The sequence below is a fragment of the Grammomys surdaster genome, unplaced genomic scaffold (assembly GCF_004785775.1).
Source record: "Grammomys surdaster isolate TR1022 unplaced genomic scaffold, NIH_TR_1.0 125745, whole genome shotgun sequence".
NCBI classification, from domain to species: domain Eukaryota; kingdom Metazoa; phylum Chordata; class Mammalia; order Rodentia; family Muridae; genus Grammomys; species Grammomys surdaster.
Genome location: NW_021620577.1, coordinates 2,407,749 through 2,432,839, shown reverse-complemented (window position 1 = coordinate 2,432,839; position 25,091 = coordinate 2,407,749). Strand labels below are relative to the sequence as shown.

The window sequence follows — 25,091 nt, the reverse complement described above, 5'->3', positions numbered from 1 at the left end:
ATCAGCCGGGTGGTGGTGGCACACGCCTTTAATCCCAGCACTTGGGAGGCAGAGGCAGGTGGATTTTTGAGTTTGAGAGTTTGAGGCTAGCCTGGTCTACAGAGTGAGTTCCAGGACAGCCAGGGCTACACAGAGAAACCCTGTCTAGAAAAAAAAAAAAAAGAATTGTTGGATCCTCTGGTGTTGTGAAGAGTCTTGAACTGCCACAGTGGTGCTGGGAATCAGACCTGGGCCTTCTTTGGGAATAAGGAGGAACGGATGCTCCTGGCTGCTGAGACAGTTACTTTTGTCCACCTGTGTATCCCTCCCTACTCCTCTGTATGCTGGGTCCAGGAACTGCTTCACAAACCACACAAACACTGATCTCAGTCAGACAGGGGAGTTTATTGAGCATGGGCATCAGGACTGGCCAACCAGGACCATGGTCCAGATGTGGGAACTGAACCATGACCCCAAGTTAAGATCCTACAGGGCTTTTTAAGCCCAAGATCCACAAACATCTGTGGCAAGTTATTTCACCAATCAGGATTTAAAGACAGGGGGATTCCTTAGGAACGTATATTTGTTGTACACTTATCCTGCTCTCATTGGTTGGGATATTCAACTGTGACAGGGGATTTGCCTTGTCTAACATTTATCTCTTAACTTGACAACCAGGATGGCAGTTCCCAGGGAGGACTTGGGAACTTAAACTTTACTTAACCACTAATTCCAAAATAGAAGTCTTATTCCAAATTGTTTCTTATATTGGTGCAGGTGTCTCTCTTATCTGGGGGTCCATCTGAGGGTGGTGAAAATTTTAACTTTCCCAACTAACTGGGTCCAGTCTAGCTTCTGGCTTCATTTTCAGTTACATACTTCAAATGTAAGGTTTAAACATAAACTTCTACACCTTTCGACACCAGCTTTTATAGTTTTGGGTTTTTGTTGTTGTTGTTTTTAATAAACTGATGACATGACTGTTCCATAGTATGCTAGACCTGGTCATTAGAGACGGACAGAGGGAGGGAAGGAGGGAGGGAGGGAGGGAGAGAGAAACATATTGAAAATAGCAGGGTTATAAGAAGAATGAGTAACTAGGGGAAGGGGAACCCATGAGCTGGGGAGTTTGGAGTGGGGAGGAGATGAGAAGGGCTAGGATGGACTTTGAAACGGTACTTAGGACAGGGTTTCTCTGTGTAGCCCTGGCTGTCTTGGAACTTGCTCTGTAGACCAGGCTGGCCTCGAACTCAGAAATCTGCCTGCCTCTGCCTCCCATGTGTTGGGATTAAAGGTGTGCAACACCATTACCTGACTTGCTGGTTTTATCTAACCACTAGAAATCCTCCAGTACTCCAGGGTGAGTCTCTTTCTGGATATTTGGACTGCCTTTCAGAGTTTGGGTAATTGGAGTCTCCTTTTGTTTTAGTTAGGATTTTACTGCTGTGAACAGACACCATGACCAAAGTATAAAGGACAACATATATTTGGGGCTGGCTTACAGGTTCAGAGGTTTAGTCCATTATCATCAAGGCAGAAGCATGGCAGCATCTAGGCAGACATGGTGCTGGCAGAGTTGAGAGTTCTATGTCTTCATCTGAAGGCTGCTAGTGGAAGACTGACTTCCAGGCAGCTAGGCTCTTAAAGCCCACACCCACAGTGACACACCTACTCCAACAAGGCCATACCTACTCCGACAGAGTCACACCTTCTAGTAGTGCCACTCTTTGGGCCGAGCATATACAAACCATCACACCTTTGGACCTAACTCTGAGATAGGGTCTCATGTAGCCCAGACTACCTCCAATTTGCTATATAGCTGAAAATGATCTTGAACTCCTGATCCTCCTACCTCTATCTAGTCTGGCAGCTTCTGGTGTTTTCGTCACTTGGAATACTACATCTGTACTACATCACGCTGCATACCGGAATGCACTTTTCATCAAAGTCCAATTATGGACATTATGATTCAGAAAGTTTAACTGTTCACCTCCCACCTCCTCACCCACTGCCAAGCCGTATGCGTATGAAAAACAAATCGAGTACAGTGGTATGCTCATAACTGTGCATCTTTGATAGCACTTCCTGTTGTTGCTTAATAAGAAGTCTGTCCCAGTGAGGCGAGTTTGCTCTTCTGGAGCGGGTTTGCTCTAACATTATATTCTAGAACATGAATAACAAACAGCAGGTGCACAATACATAATAGGCATTCACAATGCTCACTGAATTCTCGCTACAGGTTTGGAGAAGGCTAAGGTGCTTAAGACAGACCTGAGTGTTTCAAGTTCTGTTGCGAGGGAATAAGACACGGAAAAACTGCAGCCAACAACCGGGGTGGAGGTTTTCTGAGAGAACATGTAATAAGATGTAATTTTCAGGGTCAAGGGAGGGCGACCTCACGCTGCATACCGGAATCGCATACTGACGCCGCGTTGTCTGCTGGGGTTTGTAGTCCCTGCCAGGGCAAGGCTCGCCAGATTACGGTTGCTACACTCAGCCACAACATTCACAAGTAAAGTGCAGCATTCGTTAGTACATCACAAAATTCCAATACAGGGGAAAAGTTACAAACTGACACCCTCATAATCTAGCACGTGTACACGCTGGCGTAGGTTCTACTGTTCGGAGACGGAAGCGCGTGCGCAATGCTTACGCTCTGCGTGCTGCCGATGCCTCGCCTCCGGAAGAGGCGACGGGCGAGGCGGCCTAGGGACGGTCTGCGCAGGCGCAGTGTCCCCGGGCCAAAATGGCTGCGCGGTGTTCCCCACGCTGGTTGAGGGTGGCGGTGGGGACCCCCCGGCTGCCGGCTGCAGCGGGGAGACGGGTCCAGCAGCCCCAGGGGGTTGTAGTGGCAGCACCCCTGTGTCGCAAGCTGTGCGTCTCTGCCTTTGGGCTTTCCTTGGGCGCTCACGGCCCCTGGGCGCTGCTGACATTGAGACCGGGTGTCCGCCTCACAGGTGAGGGAGGCTTCCAGCTCTGGAGTAGCGGCTCCTGGGATTAGAAAGGGCGACTCGCCTCCATCTGACGACCAGGGTAGCGGGATGCAGATGTCTTCCAACCTGAGAGAGGAATTTCTGGGGACACGGGCAGGCAGGAGGCAGAGAGGCCAAGGTGCTGGCTACCCAGAAGCCGTCGAGGGGAAAGAGCTGCGTGGAGCTGGAGGTGTTGAAATGCTCCGAATGCCATGAACCTTCACCTCTGTCAACAATTCACCTCTCTGTTCAGGCTGCTGCTCTCTTATCATAGTTCTTCTCTTTTTCTTCCCTTTCTTGCTTGTAGTGGAAGATGTAACTGCCATTTAGTGAATGCTAGGCACCCAGAAATCTAGGTAGATGCAGGTGCTTGTTCTCATTAAAGTTAGAAAGTGTGATGAATTGTCATTTCATAGCTTTCATCCTCAACATCACGCGGTGTAAATGGAAGGGCATTTATCAGCTTTTGAGAATCCTTAAGTCAGTGAATGTAATAATGATGTGTAACATTTATTAAACGCTGTGTAGGAAGTATGATTTCACTCCTTGAAGAATATGTCAATGTGGCAGGCATTGTTATCACTCCATTTTATGGAGAAACAGGTTTAGATGTTAAACAACTTGAAAAAGTCACAAAGCTAAAAAGCGGTATAGTCTCTGCATGGCACTTACCTCCCTTATAGCTGGAGGCGATACCAAATTAGTGTGTATTAAGCCTTGAAGTGTTTTAGCCACGATTCCTTCTCTTTAAAAAATACTTTTTAAAATTATTTTGAGTTAGGTATATATGTGTCTGTGTGTGGGTATGTGCTGAGGCATCTCATCCCCTTGGAGTTATGAGCAGTTAGGAGCTGCTATACTTAGGGCTTAGGAACTGAACTTGTGTCCTCTACAAGAGCAAGCAGTATGTGCTTTTAAGTGCTGAGCCATCTTCCCAGCCATCGTGATGTTTTCTTCTACTGTGTTATACCACTTCACTGTCAGTGAGGATGAGGGAAGCAAGCACTGGACTTTATTTTGGGTGGATCAAGCAGAGGGCCTCATGCATGCCTTAGAGTGTTTTTAAAATTATGTATCCCTGTGAGAGAGACATGGAGACATATATACACAGGCACTGATATTCCTTTTTTTTTTTTTTTAAGATTTATTTATTCATTTTATGTGAGTACACTGTAGCTGTCTTCAGACACACCAGAAGAGGACATCAGATCCCATCACATATGGTTGCAAGCCACCATATGGGTGCTGGGAATTGAAGTCAGGACCTCTGTAAGAGGAGTCAGTGCTCTTAACTGCTGAGCCATCTCTCCAGCCCTACGTATTACTTCTATATGAAAACATTTCTGAAGAACTGCAGTTGGCTTTCCTCCAGTCAGCCCATAGGCTATAGTGGGCATATTTTATCTCAGTTGGCTAACTATATATGTGGATGTGGCATCCTGTAGTAGCATATCCTGATACCACATGTAAGGTCATCAATTTGGCCCCAAACGTTAGTCTGTGATCATTCTTCGTCTGATTTATGAAATCAGATGGCATAAAAATGTTTCAAGCGGAGGGCTCGAGAGATGGCTCAGCTGTTTGGAACGCTGACTGCTTTTCCAGAGGACCCAGGTTCAATTTCAATTCCCAGCACCCATATGGTAGCTCTCAGCTGACTGTGACTCTAGTTCCATGGGATCTGACACCCTTTCACTGACAGACATTCAGTCAGAATACCAAAGCATATGAAATAAAAATAAACCATTAAAAAAGAAAGCTCCCAACCAGAAAGAAATCAGCAACTGGCTACTGAATTAGGCATTCTTGGAATATCATGGAGACTAATCCTATTCTGGGTTCAAAAAAAGCAAGACATTTACTGCACATACTTTGAAGAGAGAAAATAAATACAGATATTTCCTAATAGTTGCTAATGATTGTCACCTTTAGAATAGATAAAAGCATCCACCGTGTCATAGTTACCTGTTGTTATTCACAGTTTCCTTGAGCTCTCTGCTGATGTTGTAGAAGCTGGTACAGCTGACAAGCTTTTGCCACTAATAGACTCATCCTCCTGACAGTGGAAGGAGTGGGGAGTACAGGAATACAGCCAGGCAGGTATCAAAGAGGTCAGATACAGGATCACCAAGAATCCAGGTCTAATGTCTTCTCCAGTATGACTGAAGAAACACTAATAATCTCATAGCCTCCACCCCCCATTTTTAGTTTATCATATTCTGATTATTCCTGCTCTTTTTTTTTTTTTTTTAAATTCCTTCTTTCTATATATGCTCAACTTCTCTGGCTGATTCTTTGTTTTTGTTTTTAGTTTGGAAATGGTGTCATATGTTCCAGGCTGGCCTAGAACTTCCTGTGTAGCTATGAATGTACCTTGAACTTTTGATCATCTGCTTCCTTCTCCCCATGTTAGGATTATGGGCATGTGTTCATCATGCACCATTATGCTGGATTTATTCAGTTCAGGGAATCAAACTCGGGCCCTAAGCATACCTGGTAAGCAGTGTACCTACTGAACTATGCCCCTCAGCTTTGCCCACATTTGAAGAACATTGAGTTTGGCTTCTAGGCCCTGTAGTTGGGGCTTGTTTGCTCTTTCACAGGTATTTCGTAGCTGGTCCTTTATTTATAATTTCTTATTGTTGGACAAATTCCCAGACTAACTTACTTTCGTGTTTCATTTCCAGGATCAAAAAGTTCCCCTTTTGTTTGTGCTGCCTCCTTCCACACAAGTGCTTCTTTGGCCAAAGATGATTATTACCAGATACTGGGAGTACCCCGGAACGCCAGCCAGAAAGATATCAAGAAAGCCTATTATCAGGTCTGTGTTGGTCTCAGGTTTACTGACAAGACTGTGGAAAGGTTGCTAGTCACTCTGTGGTGTGTGTGTGTGTGTGTGTATTTTGTTTTAGTTTTTAAAATTGTGCGTCTGTCTGGGGCTATGCACATGAACGCTGACGGTCACAGGTCGCAGGGTATTGGGTCCCCTTGGGACTATAGTTATAGGCAGCTGTGAACCGTCAGACATGGCTGAGGATTGAGTTAAGGTCTTTTGGAAACAGGGTACGTGCTCTTAGCCATTGAGCCATCTCTTCAACTCATATTGGTGTTGATGTTGCCCGGTCCTTATTGCCTCAGTGTATAGCCGGCTGAGGCAGGTCACAAGCAGCTGATCCTATGGAATGACCTTGGGAAAGGTGGAGTTTTGGATGCACTTAGTGTGCAGTGAATGTGATATCAGTTAATGTTGTTCTAAGAAAGAAAAGAAAGGTTGGGTAAGATGGCCCAGTGGGTAAAGGCATTTGACACCAAGCCTAGTGACCTGTGTTCAATTCCTCTAAAACCGATTAAAATGAAGCGAGAACTGATTCCACACGTACACCATGCTGTCCACACAGTTATGACATAATAAATAAAACTTACATAGGTAACCATCATTACTGTTTCTATTTTTTTAAAGCGATATTTATTATTATTTTATTATAGGGGTACACTGTAACTGCCTTCAGAAGAGAGTATTGGATCTCATTTCAGATGTTTTTGAGCCACCATGTGGTTGCTGGGAATTGAACTCAGGACCTCTGGAAGAGCAGTCAGTGCTCTTAACCGCTGAGCCATCTCTCCAGCCCCTCATTACTCTTTCTTAACTCATTTATTGTTTTTTTTATAGCAGTAACTGTCATACGTTTATTACATAATTCCTCAAAAACTTGCACAGCAGGCAGGCCAGGTGTTGTTGTGCATGCCTTTTTATCCCAGGACTGGGAGATAGAGGCAAGCAAAGCTCTGTGAGTTGAAGGCCAACTTGTCTCAAAAACAAAAAGTCAGGCAGTGGTGGCACCTGCCTTTCATCCCAGCACTCAGGAGGCAAAGTCAGGGGGATCTCTGGGTTTAAGGCCAGTCTAGTCTACAGACTCATTTCAGGACAGCCAGGGCTGTATAAACCTTGACGTGTAAAACCAAACCAACCAACCAACCAAAATTGTACATGTTATTTACTTCCTCTGTTATGTAAGTTCAGTGTGCCAGGATGCTGTTTTACTCTTTGCTTTCACACAGGTGCCTGTATGCTAAAGGGCTAGTCAAGTATTTACCAATTACTCTTTAACATTTATTTGGCTTGTGTGCCTGATTGTTTGTCTCATGTACGTATGTGTACTGCATACATTCTTGGTGCCTTCAGAGATCAAAAGAGGACATCAAATCCCCAGGAACTGGAGTTTTAGAGTTGTGAGCTACCACGTAGGAGCTAGGAACTGAGTCCAGGTCCTCTGTAAGAGTAGTAAATGCTTTTTTTCTTAAAGATTTATTTATTATGTATAGAGTGTTCTGCCTGCATATGTATGTGCTCACCAGAAGATGGCACCAGATCTCATTATAGATGGTTATGAGTCGTCCTGTGGCTGCTGGGAATTGAACTCAGGGCCTCTGGGAGAGCAGAGTCATCTCTCCAGCCCCTAAGACATCTGTGAAGGAATAATTTATTTTCAAATTTTCAAACTTGCTTTAAGAATTTGTTGCTGACTGAAGAGAGACAAAAGTTATAAAGAGGAATAATTGTAGCAAGTATTTGGGTTCTGTTTTAGTAACTATCCATATCTATAGTAATTTACTTTTTTCCCCCTTAAGCTTGCCAAGAAATATCATCCAGACACAAATAAGGATGATCCCAAAGCCAAGGAGAAGTTTTCCCAGCTGGCAGAAGCTTATGAGGTAATGTGACTTGGGTGGGTGTACTCACTGGCCTTTCAGCTCTGTCTGTGCACACATCAGAGTTTATACTGCACAGCACAGCTCGGCATATCATACAGTCAGTGCGGTGTCGTAGCCCTGCTAGTTCTGCTCACTTAGATTCTAAATGAAGGAAAAAGGACGTTGAGATGACTCAGTGGATATCTCTGTGCTGCCAAGCCTGATGACAAGTTCAGTCCCCAGGGCCCACGTAGTGGACAGGACCACAAGTTGTCCTCTCACCCTACTGAGTTCCATAGCATTTGAATACTCACATATGTATACAAAAGAAATAGGTGTAATTTTTTAAACAGAAAAGAGTCCTGAAGTGGTGGCATATATATAATTTGGCACTGGTGACACTGAGGGCAGGAGGATTTCCGTACGTTTAAGGCTAAGCAGGGCTATACAGTCTACCTTAATACAAAACAAAAGAAGAACAAGTTCATCTGATCAATAAAGGTCCTCAGGTAATTCATATTGATAGTTGATCTTGGGAAATCCCAGTCCTTATTTGATAAATTAAGTTAGCAATTGTAAAAGTAGACCATAAAACACACAGGATAAAACCAAATATCTGTGAAAGAACTATTGACCAGTTACAGAATTATTGGAGAGTGACCATTTGTCTTAGCTAATTGTTTTTTTTTTTGTTTGTTTGTTTGTTTTTGTTTTTTTTTTACTTTATGTTTATGAGTACGCTGTCTTCAGACACACCAGAAGAGGGCATCAGATCTCATTACAGATGGTTGTGAACCACAGTGTGGTTTCTGAGAATTGGACTAAGACTTCTGGAAGAGCAGTCAGTGCTCTAAACCAGTGAGCCATCTCTGCAGCCCCTTAGGGTTTTATTGCTGTGAAGAGAGACTATGGCCACAGCAAGTCTTTTTTCATGGCACTGGAAGAGTAGCTGAGCCTTCTGCATCTGGATTAGCAGACAGCAGGAAAACAAAACAATACTAGGGCTGGCTTCTGAAACCCCAAAACTCACCCTCAATGACACACTTCCTCCAGCAAGCCCACACCTCCTAATAGTGTCATTCCCTATGGGTCTGTGGGGGCCATTTTTTTGTTTTGTTCTGTTTTGTTTTTTTTTTTTGTTTGTTTGTTTTTTGTTTTTGTTTTTTCGAGATAGGGTTTCTCTGTATAGCCCTGGCTGTCCTGGAACTCACTCTGTAGACCAGGCTGGCCTCGAACTCAGAAATCCGCCTGCCTCTGCCTCCCAAGTGCTGGGATTAAAGGCATGTGCCACCACCACCTGGCAACTCACAACCATCTATAACTCCAGTTTCAAGGGATCCAGTGCCCGCTTCTGGCTTTTTTTTTTTTTTTTTCTCCCTGTGACAGGGATTCTCTGTGTATCTTTGGTGTCTTGGCTGGCCTCGAACTCACAGAGCTCCACCAGCCCTTGCCTCTCAGTGCTGGGATTAATAGCATGCACCACCATACCCAACCCTCTTCTGGCTACTGAGAGCACCAGGTACACAAGTGGTACACAGACATAAATGCAAGAAAAATACCCATACACATAAACTTAGTTCTGTTTTCTTAAGACAGGGTGTCTATGTACCCCTGGATGGCTGGAACTCAGAAATTTACTTGCCTCTACCTCCCAAGTGCTAGGATTAAAAATATGAACCACCATGCCAGGCTCATAAAAATTATTTGCAAAAGAGGGGTGCTGTTGAAGAGCCCATGTGGCGCCTACAGGCTGTAACATCAGAGAAACTCGTAGCTGCTCAGTCTAAAGCTAGAAGCCTCTAAATGGGAGGCAGTGACAGTAGCCCAGTCTGGAGCTACAGGCCTGCGGACCCTGGAGAGTAGCTGGTGCAAGTGTGCATTTGAAAGCTGAAGAAAGGGCCTGGAAAGGCAGCTCAGTGGTTAAGAACACTGGCTGGGCTGCTCTTCCAGAGGACCTGGATTCACTTCTCATCACCCTTTGGAAGCTCATAACCATCTGTAAGGCATGTGCCACCACTGCCCAGCACTTTATCAATTTTCTAAGGATGCCTCAAACCAATGAAGTTGACAGAATTAACCATCATACCATGAAAAATGTGTTTAATGGCATATACATACATATATATACATGTATATATATATATACATACATACATACATGTATGTATGTATGTATGTATATATATATACTTTTTTTTTTTTTTGAGACAAGGTTTCTCTGTGTAGTTCTGTCTGTCCTGGAACTTGCTCTGTAGACCAGGCTGGCCTCGAACTCCAAGGTCTGCCTGCCTCTGCCTCCTGAGTGCTGGGGCTAAAGGTGTGCACCAGTACCGCCCAGCTATTTTACATTTGAAAATATTTCTGTTTTTATGGTACTGAGAACTGAACCCAAGGCTGTACACATGCTTAACAAATGCTCTACTACTGAGCTCTGATGTGATTTTGGTTTTTGGTTGAAACGGTGTCACTGTGCAGTGCAGGCTGTCTTCAAACTCATCTTCCTGCCTTCTCACTGGTGGGATTGGTTACAGGCATTTCACCACCATGCTGGACTTGTAGAATGTTTCGCCCTTAATAAATGTGACAGACTTACTTGTCATGAGCTGTTGTCTGTGTCCCTGAGCCTTAGAAGACTCGGAACTGCCTGATTGCTGTGTGATTTTTTCATCAAAGGTGTTGAGTGATGAAGTGAAGAGGAAGCAGTATGACGCTTACGGCTCTGCTGGCTTTGACCCTGGGGCCAGCAGCTCTGGGCAGGGCTACTGGAGAGGAGGTCCCTCTGTTGACCCCGAGGAGCTGTTCAGGAAGATCTTTGGGGAGTTCTCATCTTCTCCTTTTGGTGATTTCCAAAATGTGTTCGATCAGCCTCAGGAAGTAAGTTTCTTATTCTTTATTTTTGTATTTTGAGAAAGGGTCTTATATTCTAGCCTTGGCTGTCAGGGAATTCACTATGTAGACCAGGTTGACCTTGAACTCACAGAGATCTGTCTGCCTCTGCCTCCCTAGTGCCAAGATTAAGGACATGTGCCATCATGCCCAGTGGTCTTTATTTTAAAGGATCAACTTTTAGGCTTAAGTGCAACACAGGGGTGTTTTTTTGTTTTTTTTAGTTTCTGTTTCTCAGAAAGGCAATGGAATGATTCAAAGTCAGCCATTTGGCAGAAAGTTAGGAGCACTCGAAAAATCCTTTAGGTAGTAATGAACATGTACATTGTGATGTCATTATTAATAGCTGCTTAATCAGGCAGCACCAAAGGCCTTAGAAACCACAGTAGACTGATTCATCTAGAGCAGAGGTTCTCAACCTATAGATTGTGACCTCTTTGGGACTCGTATATGAGATATTCTGCATACCAGCTATTTACATTAAATTACTAGCTATGAAGTAGCAGTGAAATAATTTTATGATTGGGGTCACCACAACATGAGGAACTGTATTAAAGGGTCACAGCATTAGGAAGGTTGAGAACCACTGTTCTAAATCGTGCCCTGTTACTCTATAAGAGCTCAGACTAGCAGGAAGATCCTGCTGACTCTTCCACTGTTTTGTCTTACTGAGACATGTTAAGTACTGTTCTAGTTTGCTGTCTTTCACTGTAAAACAGTACCTGACAACTTCAAAAGTGGGAAGTGGGGCTGGAGAGATGTCTGTGCAGTTAAGAGGATGTGCTGCTCTTGCAGAGGACCCAAGTTCAGTTCTCAGCACCCTCATGATGGTGAACAGCTGTTCAGTTCCGGGGATCTGACTCGCACTTTTCTTCTCCTTGGGCACTGGGCACACATGTAGTGCTTCTACATGCAGACAAAAGGTAAAAGAGGACACATCTCCAGTGACATAAAACCTCTCACCAGACTCCACCTCTTCAACGTACACTACCTCCCATTAGCACTAAGTTAACTGGAATCCAAGTTTTGGGCCTTTTCTAGATTTAGTCCAAAGAAAGTGCTACATACAGACATTATTTATGTCTTCAGTTGAGTAAATTTTCACTCAAAACATTTTAGAATCTGTATTTTAATCTGCATTTTACATTTATAGGTCAACTAAGTAAGTATTACCCATTCTTCCCTGGAAAAGTGTACATGTACATGTGTTTGGTATGTCAGAAGTAACTACAGCTACTGGCCAGTACCTTCCTGACCTGAAACAGAGTATCTCTGTAGTCGTTGTAAAACTAAGTGACAGACCATGCCTCACTCTTTCAGTACATCATGGAATTGACATTCAATCAAGCTGCCAAGGGCGTCAACAAAGAGTTCACTGTGAACATCATGGATACCTGTGAGCGCTGTGACGGCAAGGGGAATGAGCCTGGAACCAAAGTGCAGCATTGCCACTACTGCGGCGGCTCTGGCATGGTGAGGATGGATGCTTTGGGGCTCCACCCCTACTCCTCCTGGTAGTGATCCCTCTGTTACCCACCTACCCATGCTGCTCCAACCCTTCTTTTCTGTTCTAGGAGATACTTTATTTAGATAGTTCTGGGGCTTGGGCTGGGTCCCATATCACTGCACCAGGCTGCTCTCAGACTATGTGGGTGAGGTTGATCTTGAACATGTAATCCTCCTTCCTCTATCTTCCAAGCGTTATTATTCCACTCTGGGTCTTCTAGGGAGTGGAGATTAGAGGAAGGACAGGGTCTCTCTCTCTCTTTATTTCTGGCAGACCTTGAATTTATAGCAAGTCTCTAGCCTCAGGCTCTTAAATGCTGGAATTATAAACATATGTCATCATGCCTGGTTATAATTCTTAAGTCTTTTTTATTATTACTTTTTTTTATTTATTGTATGCGCATGTGTGCCATGCATGCCCACATGTGGAATTCAAAGGACAATTTGTGGGAGTCTGTTCTCTTTTATTATATGAGACCCAGGAAATGAACTCAAGTCATTATGCTTGGTGGCAAATGCCTTTACCTGCTGGCCATCTTGTCATCTATTTTATGTATTTATCTTTTATTCACTGAGATAGGGTCTCAATGTATAGTTCTGGCTGCTCGGGAGCTTGCTGTTTAGACCAGATTAGCTTCAAATTTAGAATTGTTCTTCTGTACCATGCGCAGGCATTCCATGTTTAGAGTTCTTGTATAGGGAAGTTCCTAATTGGTGAACATGTTCTTAGCATGCTCAAAGCTCTGAATTCATATTTTGTTTTCTTTGAGATAGGCTTTAACTCTAATCTAGGCTGGCTTGGAACTCAGTATCTACCTCAGGCTCCCTGTGAGCATGCAGCAGACTTCATTTTTCAGTTTCATTAGTACTATCCAAACAAGTGTGAGCCATCATACCCAGCCTCGAAGTCAGTCCTCAGCACTTACGTGTGTGTGTGTGTGTGTGTGTGTGTGTGTGTGTGTGTGTGTGTGTATAGATATATGTATTTGTGTGTGTGTATGTTCATTTAAAAATGTTTGACTGAGTCTTGGCGCACACCTTTAATCCCAGCATTTACGGAGGCAGGTGGGTCTATAAAGCAGGATCCAGGACGGTGGGGGGGGGAGGGAATTAACTTCTATGCTGGGTGTGGTTGTAGGTACTTGTACGCCTAGCACTCGGTAGGTAGAGTCAGAAACATCAGAAGGTCTAGTTTATTCTTCACTACATAGCAAGTTTGAGTTCAGCTTTGGCTACATGAGATATCTTTTTTTTTTCCTCCACCAGAAAAAGAAGTTCAGATTAGCAGTGTGAGGCCCTGTCCCAGTTTTCTGAGGCAGTGAGGTCTAGAGCAGCATATAAACAGAGAAAGTCAGTCCATCCATGCTCCCTCTCTTTCTTTATACCCTTGTTTCTCTCACTGAAAATTTAAGATTTCTATTCTTTGAAATTTTTATATATGTATATAATATATTTATATTGTTATTTACACCCTCTCATGGGAATAGGGTGTGGGCAGAGTCTCATATAACCCAGGCTAGCCTTGATTGAACTCCTGATCTGTCTCTACCTCCCATATTTTGGAATAATAGGCCTGTGCTATAAACTCCTGATGAAACAGTTTTTGATAAAAACAATGTACCTGCACTCTTAGCATTTTTCTCTTCTTCAGGAAACTATCAATACAGGTCCTTTCGTGATGCGTTCTACATGTCGGAGATGTGGTGGTCGGGGCTCCATCATCACAAATCCCTGTGTAGTCTGCAGAGGAGCAGGACAAGCCAAGCAGAAGAAGCGAGTGACAATCCCTGTGCCTGCAGGTGGGCCACTGCCTGGCTGATGGGCCAGCACTGTGTACCTGTTGTCTGCATGATTGTACAGCGAGACATAAGGCCCTGGACGCCCTGGCTGAAGGAAGAACTAGATTCTTACAATTTTCCTTTGTACTAGTCATCTTAAAGATGACATTGTAACAATGTGCCCACTCTGTTCTCATCTTGGGATGCTGTAGCTCCTGTCCCAGTTTTCTGTCCTCTGTCTCTTCTGTCTTCACACAGTGAGGACCGACATGAACAAGAAACAAGCTATTACATGGTGATACCTGTTAATCCAGGTACTAAGGAGGCTAAAGCAGGGGGAGCATAGGTTTGCAGTCAGCCTGAGGTCCAGAGTGAGACCCTCATCTCCAGAACAAAAGTAGAAACCTGGACAAGTGGGTTTTCCTGGATAGAAATTGCTGTGGGAGATTCCTACCATAACTGCTATTTGGAACTTTTCTTCTAGGTGTTGAAGATGGTCAGACTGTAAGGATGCCTGTGGGAAAACGAGAAATTTTTGTCACATTCAGGGTAGGTGCCTACCTGTCAGCTTGTGTTGGGTCTTGTTGTCTTGGAGTGGGCGCAGCTGAGATTGTTTGTTGTGGTAAAGGAGAGCGTCTGTGGGCACAGGTGTGGCTGCTCCCAGTGAGAGAAAGGCTGCCTGGGCTGAGTTTTCATTTTTTCATGCCTATGTGCAGAGAATGGAGCTTTCTTACAACACTGACAAGGTAGAAACGTAGGCAGTGGTACACATGTCTTTAATCCTAGCACTCCAGAGGCAGAGACTGGTGGATCTCTGTGAGTTTGAGACCAGCCTTGTCTACACCGAGAGTTCCAGGACAGCCAAGGCTACACCAAGAAACTCCATCTTGGAAAAAACAACAAAAAACAAAACAAAACAAAAAAAATCCCAGAAAAAAAAAAGAGAGAGAGAAAGAAACATAGAACACAAATCCTAGGACATCTGATGTGTTGTTGTTTCTGTATAAATTGTTGATTAGAGAACAAATATTTTTTAATTTTCTGGTATTTTGAAACCTGGTTTCTCTGTGTAGCTCTGGCTGTCCTGGAACTCATTCTATAGACCAGGCGGGCTGGACTTGAACTCAAGAGATTTACCTGCTTCTGCTTCCTTAGTGCTGGGATTAAAGGCATGTGCCACTATGCCTAGCCTGAGAGAGCAAAGTGGTGTATTTTATTTATTTGTTTATTTAGGAATGCCAGAAATTGAACACATGGCTTCCTCCATGCTAACAAACTACTCACACCCTTAGCCCCCAAATGGTTTTCTTGGGTAATGTAAAGACACACTTAGGTATGTATCTGAGAAAACCCCATGTAAACATAGCATGTGTTGGGTCAAGGGGTGTATGTAACAGTCCTGTTTACAATAGCAAGACACTGGTGACAAACCTTGTGTTTGTCAAAAAGAATGGTCATCATCATCTGCTATGTAGCAGAATATGTCAATCTATCCAAAGGAAAGACCCACAGGTGAGCATGAGGCCCTTACTCACTGACCTCAGGGGAAAGACAGCAGGTTGTTACAGACCATAGAGTACAAGAGACTGTCTGCATAGACTTGTCAAGGGTGTGAGATCATTTGTTTAGCAATGTAGACAGACACAACAAAAGAAAAGGCATGCTTGTGGAGTTGATAATGCCAAATTCAGGCTTGTAATTAACTGAGAAGCATAAAGTTATATTTATAACTTTACTTTCCCCTTTTTTGAGCCAGGATCTTCCCATGTTGTTCAGGTTGGCCTGGAACTCATAATTGTCCTGCCTTAGCCTCCAGAATATTTGTATTACAGGTGGGTACCACCTGGTCCAGTATGTTTGTAATGTTTAATTCTGTGAGCTTGGTTGTGGGTGTCCTGTTTGCTGTATTTACTTTGCCTTTTTCTGTATGCAAGATATTTCATTATTGGAAACAAGTACTAGGTATAGTAAGTGGCACATGCCTACAATCCTAGCACATGGGACATGGAGGCAGGAGGATCCTGAGTTCAGAACCAGCCTGGGCTGTGCAATAAAACCTTGTCTTTAAAAATAAGACTGAAAGCAAAAACAAGAAATAGGACTCAAGATGTAGGTGAAGTTCCTTGAATGACTGGCCATGGTGATGGTACATACCTACAATCCCAGCGTTTGGGAGGTAGAGGCTGGGGAACCAGAAGTTCAAGATCATCCTCCGCCCCACAAAGAATGTGAAGCTAGCCCCCAACACTAGTAGAAAAGCTGGCTATAATGGCACTTGCCTGTACACTCAAAGCTGAAGCAGTAGGTTTATGGAAGTCTGGAATTGGAGTCTACCTGGACAACATAGTGAGAGCTTTTCTGAAGCCATAGATAGCACAGAACATAAAAATAGTGTGAGAGGTGGAGCTTCTAGCTAGAGAATTCGAAGATGAAGGAATATGCTGGGCTGTAGCTCAGTGGTGGTGTGCCTGATATGTGCAAAGCCCTGTGTTCTTTCCCCAGTACTGCAAAATAAATAAATAAAATTTAAAAACCACATAAAGGCAGAAACCTGGAAGGCAGTTTGTAAGAATTTGGTGGAGGATCCGGCTGTTCTTTCCATCTGATAATAGAGGAAAGAACGAGGTAGTCAAGGGCAGAGGGTATCTTTGAGATATGAAACAGTATTTGTAAGTCAAATAAATTGCTGTCCTGACTAATTGTCCTGAAGACAGCTTGTGTTAAGTGAGTATCTGAAAGCCGTGTGTAAACACAGGTCCGTGCGTATAAAGGACAGAGGTTGATGCGGCTCCTTTCTCATTCCTCTTCCCTTATTTTTTGAGATGGTTTCTTGTTGAACCTGGAGCTCACTGACTAAGGTTTCTGGGCAGTGAGCTCAGAGATTCACTTACAAACACACACACACACACACACACACACACACACACACACACACACACACACACTACACTCTTCCCAGCAGTGTACTACTACCATGCCTGCCCAGTGTTCACATGAGTTTTGTGGATCCTCATCTTGTATGGCAGAAACTTCCACATCTCCTGTAAATCACTTTTATCTTTGTAGATGTATTGGTCTATGTTTACTCATCTTTCTAATTAGGTAAGATTTGGGGAAAACATTTAAAAGCCAAATTGCATTCTTACTTTTTTTTGTAATTGAAAGTAGTGATGGAGGCCGAAGAAATCCAGATGTGGCTCTGCTGTGCAGAGTGTGTGAGGCTGTGTCCCTCCAGAGCCTTGGGGTGCTGTCTCCTGTGGATGGGAAGTGTAGGTCTGTGCTGTTTAAGTGCAAAGTGGTTAAAATGTGTCAGGCCTGACAAGATACTTGGCCACTGTCTACCCTCAGGCAGCACTTCCACTGTGCTTATACTTGTCTTCTCTTTGGCATCAGGTGCAGAAGAGCCCTGTGTTCCGGAGGGACGGCGCAGACATCCACTCCGACCTCTTTGTTTCAATAGCTCAAGCCATTCTTGGGGGCACAGCCAAAGCCCAGGGCCTGTATGAGACAATCAATGTGACGGTAAGAGGGTGTGAGGACAGCTGTCTCTGCTGCCCTGGCAGCTAGTGGATCTTTTTTCTTCCTTCCCCCTCCCTTTCCTCCCTTCCTCCCTCCCTTTTTTCCTTTCTTTCTTTCTTTCTTTTTTTTTTTTTTGAGACTGGTTATTATGTACCCTCAGTTTATCTCCAACTTGAAATACAGTTTCCTCAGCCTTCTCTGTGTTAGTATTGCATGCATGTGCCACCGTACCCAGTATATATATATTTTTTTTAATGGGAATAGCTGGGGTGGCCTAAACCTGAGTGTCCAGGCTGTCAGGAACTCTGAGAGTAGAAGAGGCACTGGAGCCTGTGACACTGGAGCTTCAGGCTGTTCCTTGAGGCGTGATTACAACTCCATGCCTTTCTGCTCACAGGGTCCCAGGGACTAACAGCATAAATGATGCTCTGTAACAGGTCCTCTTTGTTCGTGTTCCCACCCAGGGATGGCTAGGAGAGCAGGTGCTCTGGGGACTGTGTCTTACTCTGTTGACCGCCTCTAGTTTGGGGGTTTGTGTTTGTTTGTTTGTTTGGATTTTGTTGTTGTTTTCAAGACAGGGTTTTTTCTGTGGAGACCAGGCTGGCCTGGAACTCAAAGATTAGTCTGCCTCTGCCTCCCAAGTGCTAGGATTAAAGATGTGTGCTACCACCTTCTGGCCACCATCTCTAGTTTTAATTACAACTGTAGTGGACAGCTTCCTGTACCCACTCTTATACCACTGTATTTGTCTCAGGGCTTTTTCCAGACTCGGGGTATAGAGACTTCGGACATTCCTTAGGCCATTGTAGTGGTCACTGGGGGTGTACACTCCCACCTCTCCTGGAGACCATCTGGAATCTCTGCTTCTCCAGGGTCCTTGCTGTCCAGCCTTGAGAGTAATGGAGCAAGCTTGGTCTCACACCTCCTCTCAGTGTGTTTCTCCTAAATCCTTTGTCTCACCTCTCACAGCTGTTCCCAGGGCTCAGCTGTCCCACACCTGTCTTGGTAGTTTGTTCTGCACACCTGGTGGAAGTCTTGTTTTGAAGACACCTCTCAGGATTATCTCTGTATAGTGAGATGTTTTATTTTTGGATAATGGAGACAAGGGAACATCAGCACATTTCCTTCTCAACAGATTCCTGCTGGGATTCAGACAGACCAGAAGATTCGCTTGACTGGGAAAGGCATCCCCCGGATTAATAGCTATGGCTATGGTGACCACTACATTCACATCAAGATCAGAGTTCCAAAGTAAGTATTCACTAAGACTGTGGCCAACACTGCCAGACCCCGTACACAGAGTTCCAGCAAACAGGTATCCTTTGAGCCTTTCAGCTGCTCTTCAAGCTCTTGGCTTGGGCAAGTTTTTTTTCCTTGGAATCAGTTTTGTCTGACCTGATTCCCATCTGAGCATTGGATATAGTAGATTGGCCTCATTGAGTTGTGGAAGTATAAAATGAATAACCCAGGAGATGCTGAACTCCTGACATGTTCTGTGCAGAGTGCTGTGGCACCCAGCATGTGCTGTGCCCTGCTCCTCCTCTCAGGGAGCCAGTTTCAGCTCATGTCCTTTTGTGAGATTAGCTTCTCACCTGTTGCCTCACAAACACACATAATATGTGCACCCCAACCCTGTAAGTATCTGGCCTGGCAGTAATGACAGTTTAAACAACTCAGGGTTTCAGAGAGAAGCTGAAAGGACCAGTACTAGCACAAGACACCCCAAGACCAGGTTCTCAGCACAAAGGACGTTTAATTGTCCTAGAGAGACAGGGCAGGGAATAAGAGACAAAGACAGGAGATAGAGGACTTGAGAGGGAAGGGAACACGGGTGAGGGGCATGGATAGAGGCAGTCATGGCCATAGGCAAATGGCGGTCTATAAAGGTAAAGGGGAACCCCGTGTTAGGATGAGGTGTTTAATTTTGATTCAGCATGTTAATTAGGGAGCCAAAAGGGGAGTTTTGATTGCTGGACTCCAGTACTTTGATAGTTGGACCTTGGTGGTCAGCATCAGGAGGAGGAAGTGCCCAAATAAGGGAATAGGCCTTGATGGCTAGCTTTAGGAATGTGATCTATATCAGTTTTGCAAGGAAGAGGGACTAGGGGAAGGGTGAGGCCTGCCAAAGCCACATTTGCCATGCTTAGGTTGGCTAAAGCCCCTTCTGAGACTTTGACTTGGCCCTCAGTTCCCTAGTTCCTGGTTCAGTGTGTGCCTCTGCCTGAGTCAGACATGTACGTACATTGTGTTCTTTCAAGAGCTGCCTGGAGGAAGTGCTTGGCCACTAACTGTTGTTGGTCCATAGGAGGCTAAGCAGTAGGCAGCAGAACCTGATCCTGAGCTATGCCGAGGATGAGACTGACGTGGAGGGGACGGTGAATGGAGTCACCCACACAAGCACTGGTAAGGGGCCTGAGAGTGACATGGTGGTGTGAGGGACCTCTGAGTCTCTGGAGGCTGACAGACATTTCAGAACTTGAGTTTTCATAGGCCCCCAAAAGTCACTGGAAGAGGGGACTTGTGGGTATACAGCCATATCCCATGGATGCTTCTCCCTTTCATTGCATGCATGTACTTAGGAAAGCACAGGATCACTTGCTGCCCATCAGCTCTGTGCCTCAAAGCTGTTTCCTGAGTTCTAGCCTTGGTTCTGCCACTTGTCCTGTGACTTTGGGCAATTCCTTCCAAGAATTCTTTGTAACAATTTAAGGGGGAGATGAACAGACCTTAGCCTTCCTGACTATAAGCACTTTACTAGGAATCCAAAGTAAACAATGGTACAACAGTGTAAAAATACTACCTCCTACTTCAGCGAACAGATTTGTTACCTAGGCTTAGATGTCATGCTTTGTGAACTGGGACACAAGTGGTTGATGTCTGGACTGGAGCTTTCCTGTGCTCCTGGGGCTGTGTCTCAGGTGAGGCTTCTGTTGACTGGGACAGGTCAGGACAGGTCAGGACAGGTCAGGACAGGCTGTGCCCAGCTGCACATGTTTCTACCTCATTGCGTCATTTTGTTTTTGTGGGAACCTGGATGGAGTTCTCAGATCTGGAGTAGCCTTAGATGGTGTGTGGTGATTCTCTCAAAAGGAAAAGACAGTAGTGGAAATGGAGATCCCAGCAGACTTTCCTGGAAGTCTCGCTGAAAACAAGAGCCCTGCCTATAGCTTGACCAAACACTAAATGGCATTTATTTTAGTGTTTCGATGCATAATACATATACTTTTTTCTGTTTTTCACTCGTGTTCATTTTTCTGAGGTGGTCTTGCTGGCCTGTAACGTAAGATCCTTCTGCTTAGGCTTCTGAGAGCTGGGGTCTAGGCTTGTTCCACTATACCATTCTAGTGTTCTCTTAAACTAGCTAGGAAGTGGGACAAGTTATTCCATAAACTCCCATTGTGTGCCTATAACTTGATGACAAGTCCCCAAGGTCTCATGGTATACCAGATTTGCTCTGTACACAGCTGTTCCTCTCCTGCCCGGGAGCTCATGCTCTGCATGCTGGGCTCAGGCAGGACGGGAGCAGCTTGCCATGTCAGCAGGCCTATACTGTTTGCTTCCTATTGACCTTTCTTGTCATTGTTCTCAAAATTGCATCTCTTGGGAATTTGACTCCCAGATTTGATTTTGTAAAACAGCTCAGTTGAGAAAGTGCTAGCCTAGAATCCTTGAGGTCTCAAAAACAAAAGCCAATGGGCTTTTTGATAATCCTGCAAAGATGGGTGTGGAGAGGGTCACAAGGCCCTCCCCTTCCCTCTCTCCAGCACCTTCTGCTAGCTGTGTGTACTTCTCCTCCATAGCATGTGTTCTCTGGAAGGACACATGATAGGAGACTGACAGGGGACTCCATGCTGCAGTCTCCTTAGGTCGTCATCCCTGTGTAAGACTTTTCACCAGTGAGGATATTTGGGCATCACCAATGTACCTGTAAGTAACCCCTGATCCATGTCTGTAAGTAAACCCAAAAAACACACTGGTCCCCTTGAGCTAGACATGGTCGGAACTGATTTCCTCTGTTGTCGGTTCCCCATCTGGGATGAATAGGCATTGTTCACTTCCATCTCCCTGGGGAAATTCATACCGTATACAGATGCAGGACGGTCAGCACAGCTCACTCTGAGTAGGCGTGCCTCATGGAGCCGAGGTGTGCCTTTAGGAAAGGAATATTGTTTTAAGCAAAATGCTGTGAGCTCGGTGCTATGAGGAGCTGCAGAGGTGGCTCAGAGAGAGAGATTGCTGCTCTTGCAGAGGACCTGGATTTGGTGTCCAGGTCTTGGAGGCTTAGAACCATTACTAACTCCAGTTTCAGGGAATTCAGTGACTTATGGTCTTCTTCATGGGCGCCAGGCAAGCACATGGTGGGCATATGTGCATGCAGACAAAGTAGTTATACACATAAAAAAATAATAATCTTTAAGAAAAAAACTGTAGCTGGATGGTGGTGGTGCACACTTTAATCCTAGCACTCAGGAGGCAGAGGCAGGTGGATGTGTGAGTTCAAGGCCAGCATGGTCTATAGTGCTAGTTCCAGGACAGCCAAGGCTGCACACACACAAAAGAAACTTTTTCCAAAAAAAAAAAAGGAGAATGAAAAATGCTTTTAAAAAATCTGGGTGATTAACAAAGCTACTGAGGACACAGCAGCCTCACACAGAACCCAGAACTGGGCCCTGCACAGCACTGCCCACAGAACCCAGAACTGGGCCCTGCACAACACTGCTCTGAGTCCAGAGGCCTCAGTTGCTTCAGCTCTGAGCATTTCCTTTTGTAAAAGTTTAAGTAACATAAAGGACTCTTAACACAACACATCTATAAACCATGGGCTTTCTAGCCCTCCCAAGTCTTCTAAGATAAAATACATTTCATTTCTTTGGTAAATGATGACAAATGTGATGTATTGACACTGTAAGTCACCACTGGTGGCACTTGTAATTTATGCCAGGTACCATGCCACTGCCTTTACCACTTGATCTCACCGAATTGCATAGAGGCCCTATGTATTGTATTGTATTTTATTTATTTATTTATTTATTTATTTATTTATTTATTTATTTATTTTGAGATTGGGTCTTCTGTAGCCCAGGCCTGCCTAGAGCTCACTATGTAGTGGAGGATAACTTTGAAGTCTTGATTCTTCTACTTCTCTCTCAAGACGCCTGTGTATAATACACGTCACTGGCGCTGTGAGAAGAGACAAGATGAGGTGCACAGCAGAGGATCCTGGGTGAGAGCAGCTCGCTCGAAGGTTATCTTGGACATGTTAATGTATACAGCATAGGCAGTGTGAAATGTGGCCATGGGGTTAGAAATTGGGTTTTTTCTTGAGGTTCATTGCTTACCTTGTAGCCAATAGTCTGGTGGTTAAGAGTCTGGGCTGGGGTTGAGCTATGTTTTGCCTTTTTCTAGTGGGCTCTGGGACTCTAGGTGGACCTGACAGCATTGCTTCTGTGTACACGGAGCTGAGACGCCTAAGATGAGCTACTGCATAGGCTTTGTGGCTTGGCCCTGAGGCCTCTGGCATTTAGTGTTGCCATCGCTGTCATTGTTCAGATTACAGACAGTTTTTCTTGTTTGCCTTCTATGGGTTTGTGACTCCAAAAAGAGTTGTGATGTCCTGAGGCTCTGAGTGTCCCATTTGCTACAGTCTAAAACCCGAGATACCCCTTGCCAGCCTGAGAGTGGCTCTTAAGTTCCTGGAGTGGCCCTTGGCTACTCCTTGAGTGTCAGCCTTTGGGCAGCTAGGTGGGTAGGCGGGGCTGGCATTTGTTGCATGGAGGTGTGTGCTCTTGACCTCGGTTCTTTCTGTTGTTTGTGCCCAGGTGGTAGAACCATGGATAGCTCCGCAGGAAGCAAGGATAGGCGAGAGGCTGGGGAGGACAATGAGGGATTCCTTTCCAAACTTAAGAAAATATTTACTTCCTGATACCCCTGCTGAGGTAGGAAAACTTGTGAGCTTTCTTCCGTGTTAACCTCTGAACTAATGTCTCTTCTGGTCACTTTAACTGACATCAGATTCCACCTCACTCTCCCCTCCCCCAGGAGGTGGGAGAGACGCCAACCAAAGATGTAGTAGATGTGGCCTCCTTTCAGTCCTTGGGGCCGAGCATGTGCTTAGCCAGCACAGGGTTGAGCAGGCTACAGTGGCCAGCCTCTTCATTTGAATTCAATTTAGATTCCTTCCAAGAGGTTAGATTTGGGACTGCCTCACAGCCCTCACTGTCGTTCCCAAGAGCTCTGTCCCTCTGTGGTGGGACCGACTTGCCCTCAGTTCAAAGGGCAGACTGTGGCGGAGCCAAGCCTAGAACTCAGTTCTCCTCCACCTCCCACCTGCTCTTCAGCACACTGTTCTGCCCAGCAGCATGGTGCTGTGCGTATTTGGGCCACTGAGGAATGATGTGTGTTTTCTGTGCCTGGAGACACACTGTTGTTATGCTTACTCAGGTCCTGGGGCTCTTGATCCTCAAAGCACAGCTATTCCCCAGGGATCAGCAGAGCCTCTCCCACAGGGATGTGTTCTGAGATGTGGAATCTAACTGTTTGTCTCCTTGCCTCAGGAAAACGGTCAACTGGAAACTAGATGGAGCAGCGGTCCCTCTCCGTGGCCAGGGCATCAGACACGGGAGGATCCCAGAACGGCAGCACTGAGCCCCTGCTTACAGATCCCTCTGAACCGCCTAGCAACAGCAAGACTATGAGAGAACACTTCTCTGCATAAAAGGTTATGCTGCCCTAGGCAGTGACGTAGGCCTTAGGCTGGACACTGAGACAGGTGGGAATAGCCTGTCCACTGGTAGGGGACTTGCTTCTTCTGGTTCAGGCAGGGAAAACACTTGGACTCTTCTTGCAGCACTAAAAATAACCCGGAATCGCATGTAGTAGAGCTGAAAGAATTAAAGACCCGTGCTTACAGCTTAAAATGAAGCTTTAAGCTGCACAGTGTTGTGAAGTGATTAATTTTCCTCTCAACAAACCTCATGGAAGTTCTGGAATATGTCCGTCCTGACAAGGGTCTTGTCTAGGACCAGGACAGCACATCCCAACAGCGCCATCTTCCTGTACAGAGTGAGGTGTCTGTCACACCCTTTGGAGCTTTTTTTTTTTTTTTTTTTTTTTCTTTGAAGGCAGTAAATAGCTAGGAAGTGGGATCTAGGCCCTGGGAGGCACACATGTGGGACACCTGGCAACAGCAAGTTCCACTTCACCTCGGATGGCAGCTCGCCTGCGGCAGACTCGGAGTGCTCTAGTAGTGTGTGTAGGTGTTTCTTGCCCTGTGGACCAAAGTGACCATGGTCATGTGGGGACAGCCTTCAGCCTCTGGAGACCCAGAGGTTTGCCAGACAGGGCTTGGTTTTCCGTTTTTACTGCTGACATTTGATTTCCAGTGTATTTAAATTACTCAGTGGTAAGGTTCATTGTCTTTTCCTGTGTAAATGTTAAATGACAATATCATCGGTGAAGGCCCTCCACAGTGCACAGAGCAACTTCATTTCCAGCCTCTGCTGGTTGCACACTGCAGTTTCTATGTGTTAAAGGTCCTCTGGAGCTAGTGTAAGACATAGGCTAATGAAGAACACCTTCTCTGTAGTTTCTTTCTTTTCATTTATAATTTACAGAAGTAAAGCATTTATTAGTGTCTGATTTAAGAATGTAAAGTGATTCTGTATCAATGTAAATAAGATGATCTACTACAAAAGATATTTAAAACCAAAATTGTGGTCATTTCTTCTTTGAGAGTTCAAATTAGCTTCTGTAGGCTGCC

At 44.9% G+C, this 25,091-nt stretch overlaps 1 protein-coding gene across 2 annotated transcripts; it reads left to right on the top strand.

The window, feature by feature from the left end:
• The first annotated feature begins 2,661 nt into the window (after positions 1 to 2,661).
• Dnaja3 (DnaJ heat shock protein family (Hsp40) member A3) lies at positions 2,662 to 25,042 on the top strand. Of its 2 annotated transcripts, XM_028788398.1 has the most exons (12): positions 2,662 to 2,936; positions 5,639 to 5,772; positions 7,581 to 7,664; positions 10,317 to 10,517; positions 11,850 to 12,002; positions 13,687 to 13,834; positions 14,298 to 14,362; positions 17,207 to 17,335; positions 18,468 to 18,583; positions 19,638 to 19,735; positions 23,152 to 23,268; positions 23,887 to 25,042. In XM_028788398.1, exons 1-11 carry the CDS (start codon positions 2,726 to 2,728, stop codon positions 23,253 to 23,255), a joined length of 1,443 nt encoding a protein of 480 aa, XP_028644231.1. In that variant the 5' UTR covers positions 2,662 to 2,725; the 3' UTR covers positions 23,256 to 23,268; positions 23,887 to 25,042. The 2 variants fall into 2 exon arrangements, with proteins under 2 accessions (XP_028644231.1, XP_028644232.1); XM_028788399.1 differs by lacking the exon at positions 23,152 to 23,268.
• Positions 25,043 to 25,091: the final 49 nt, after the last annotated feature.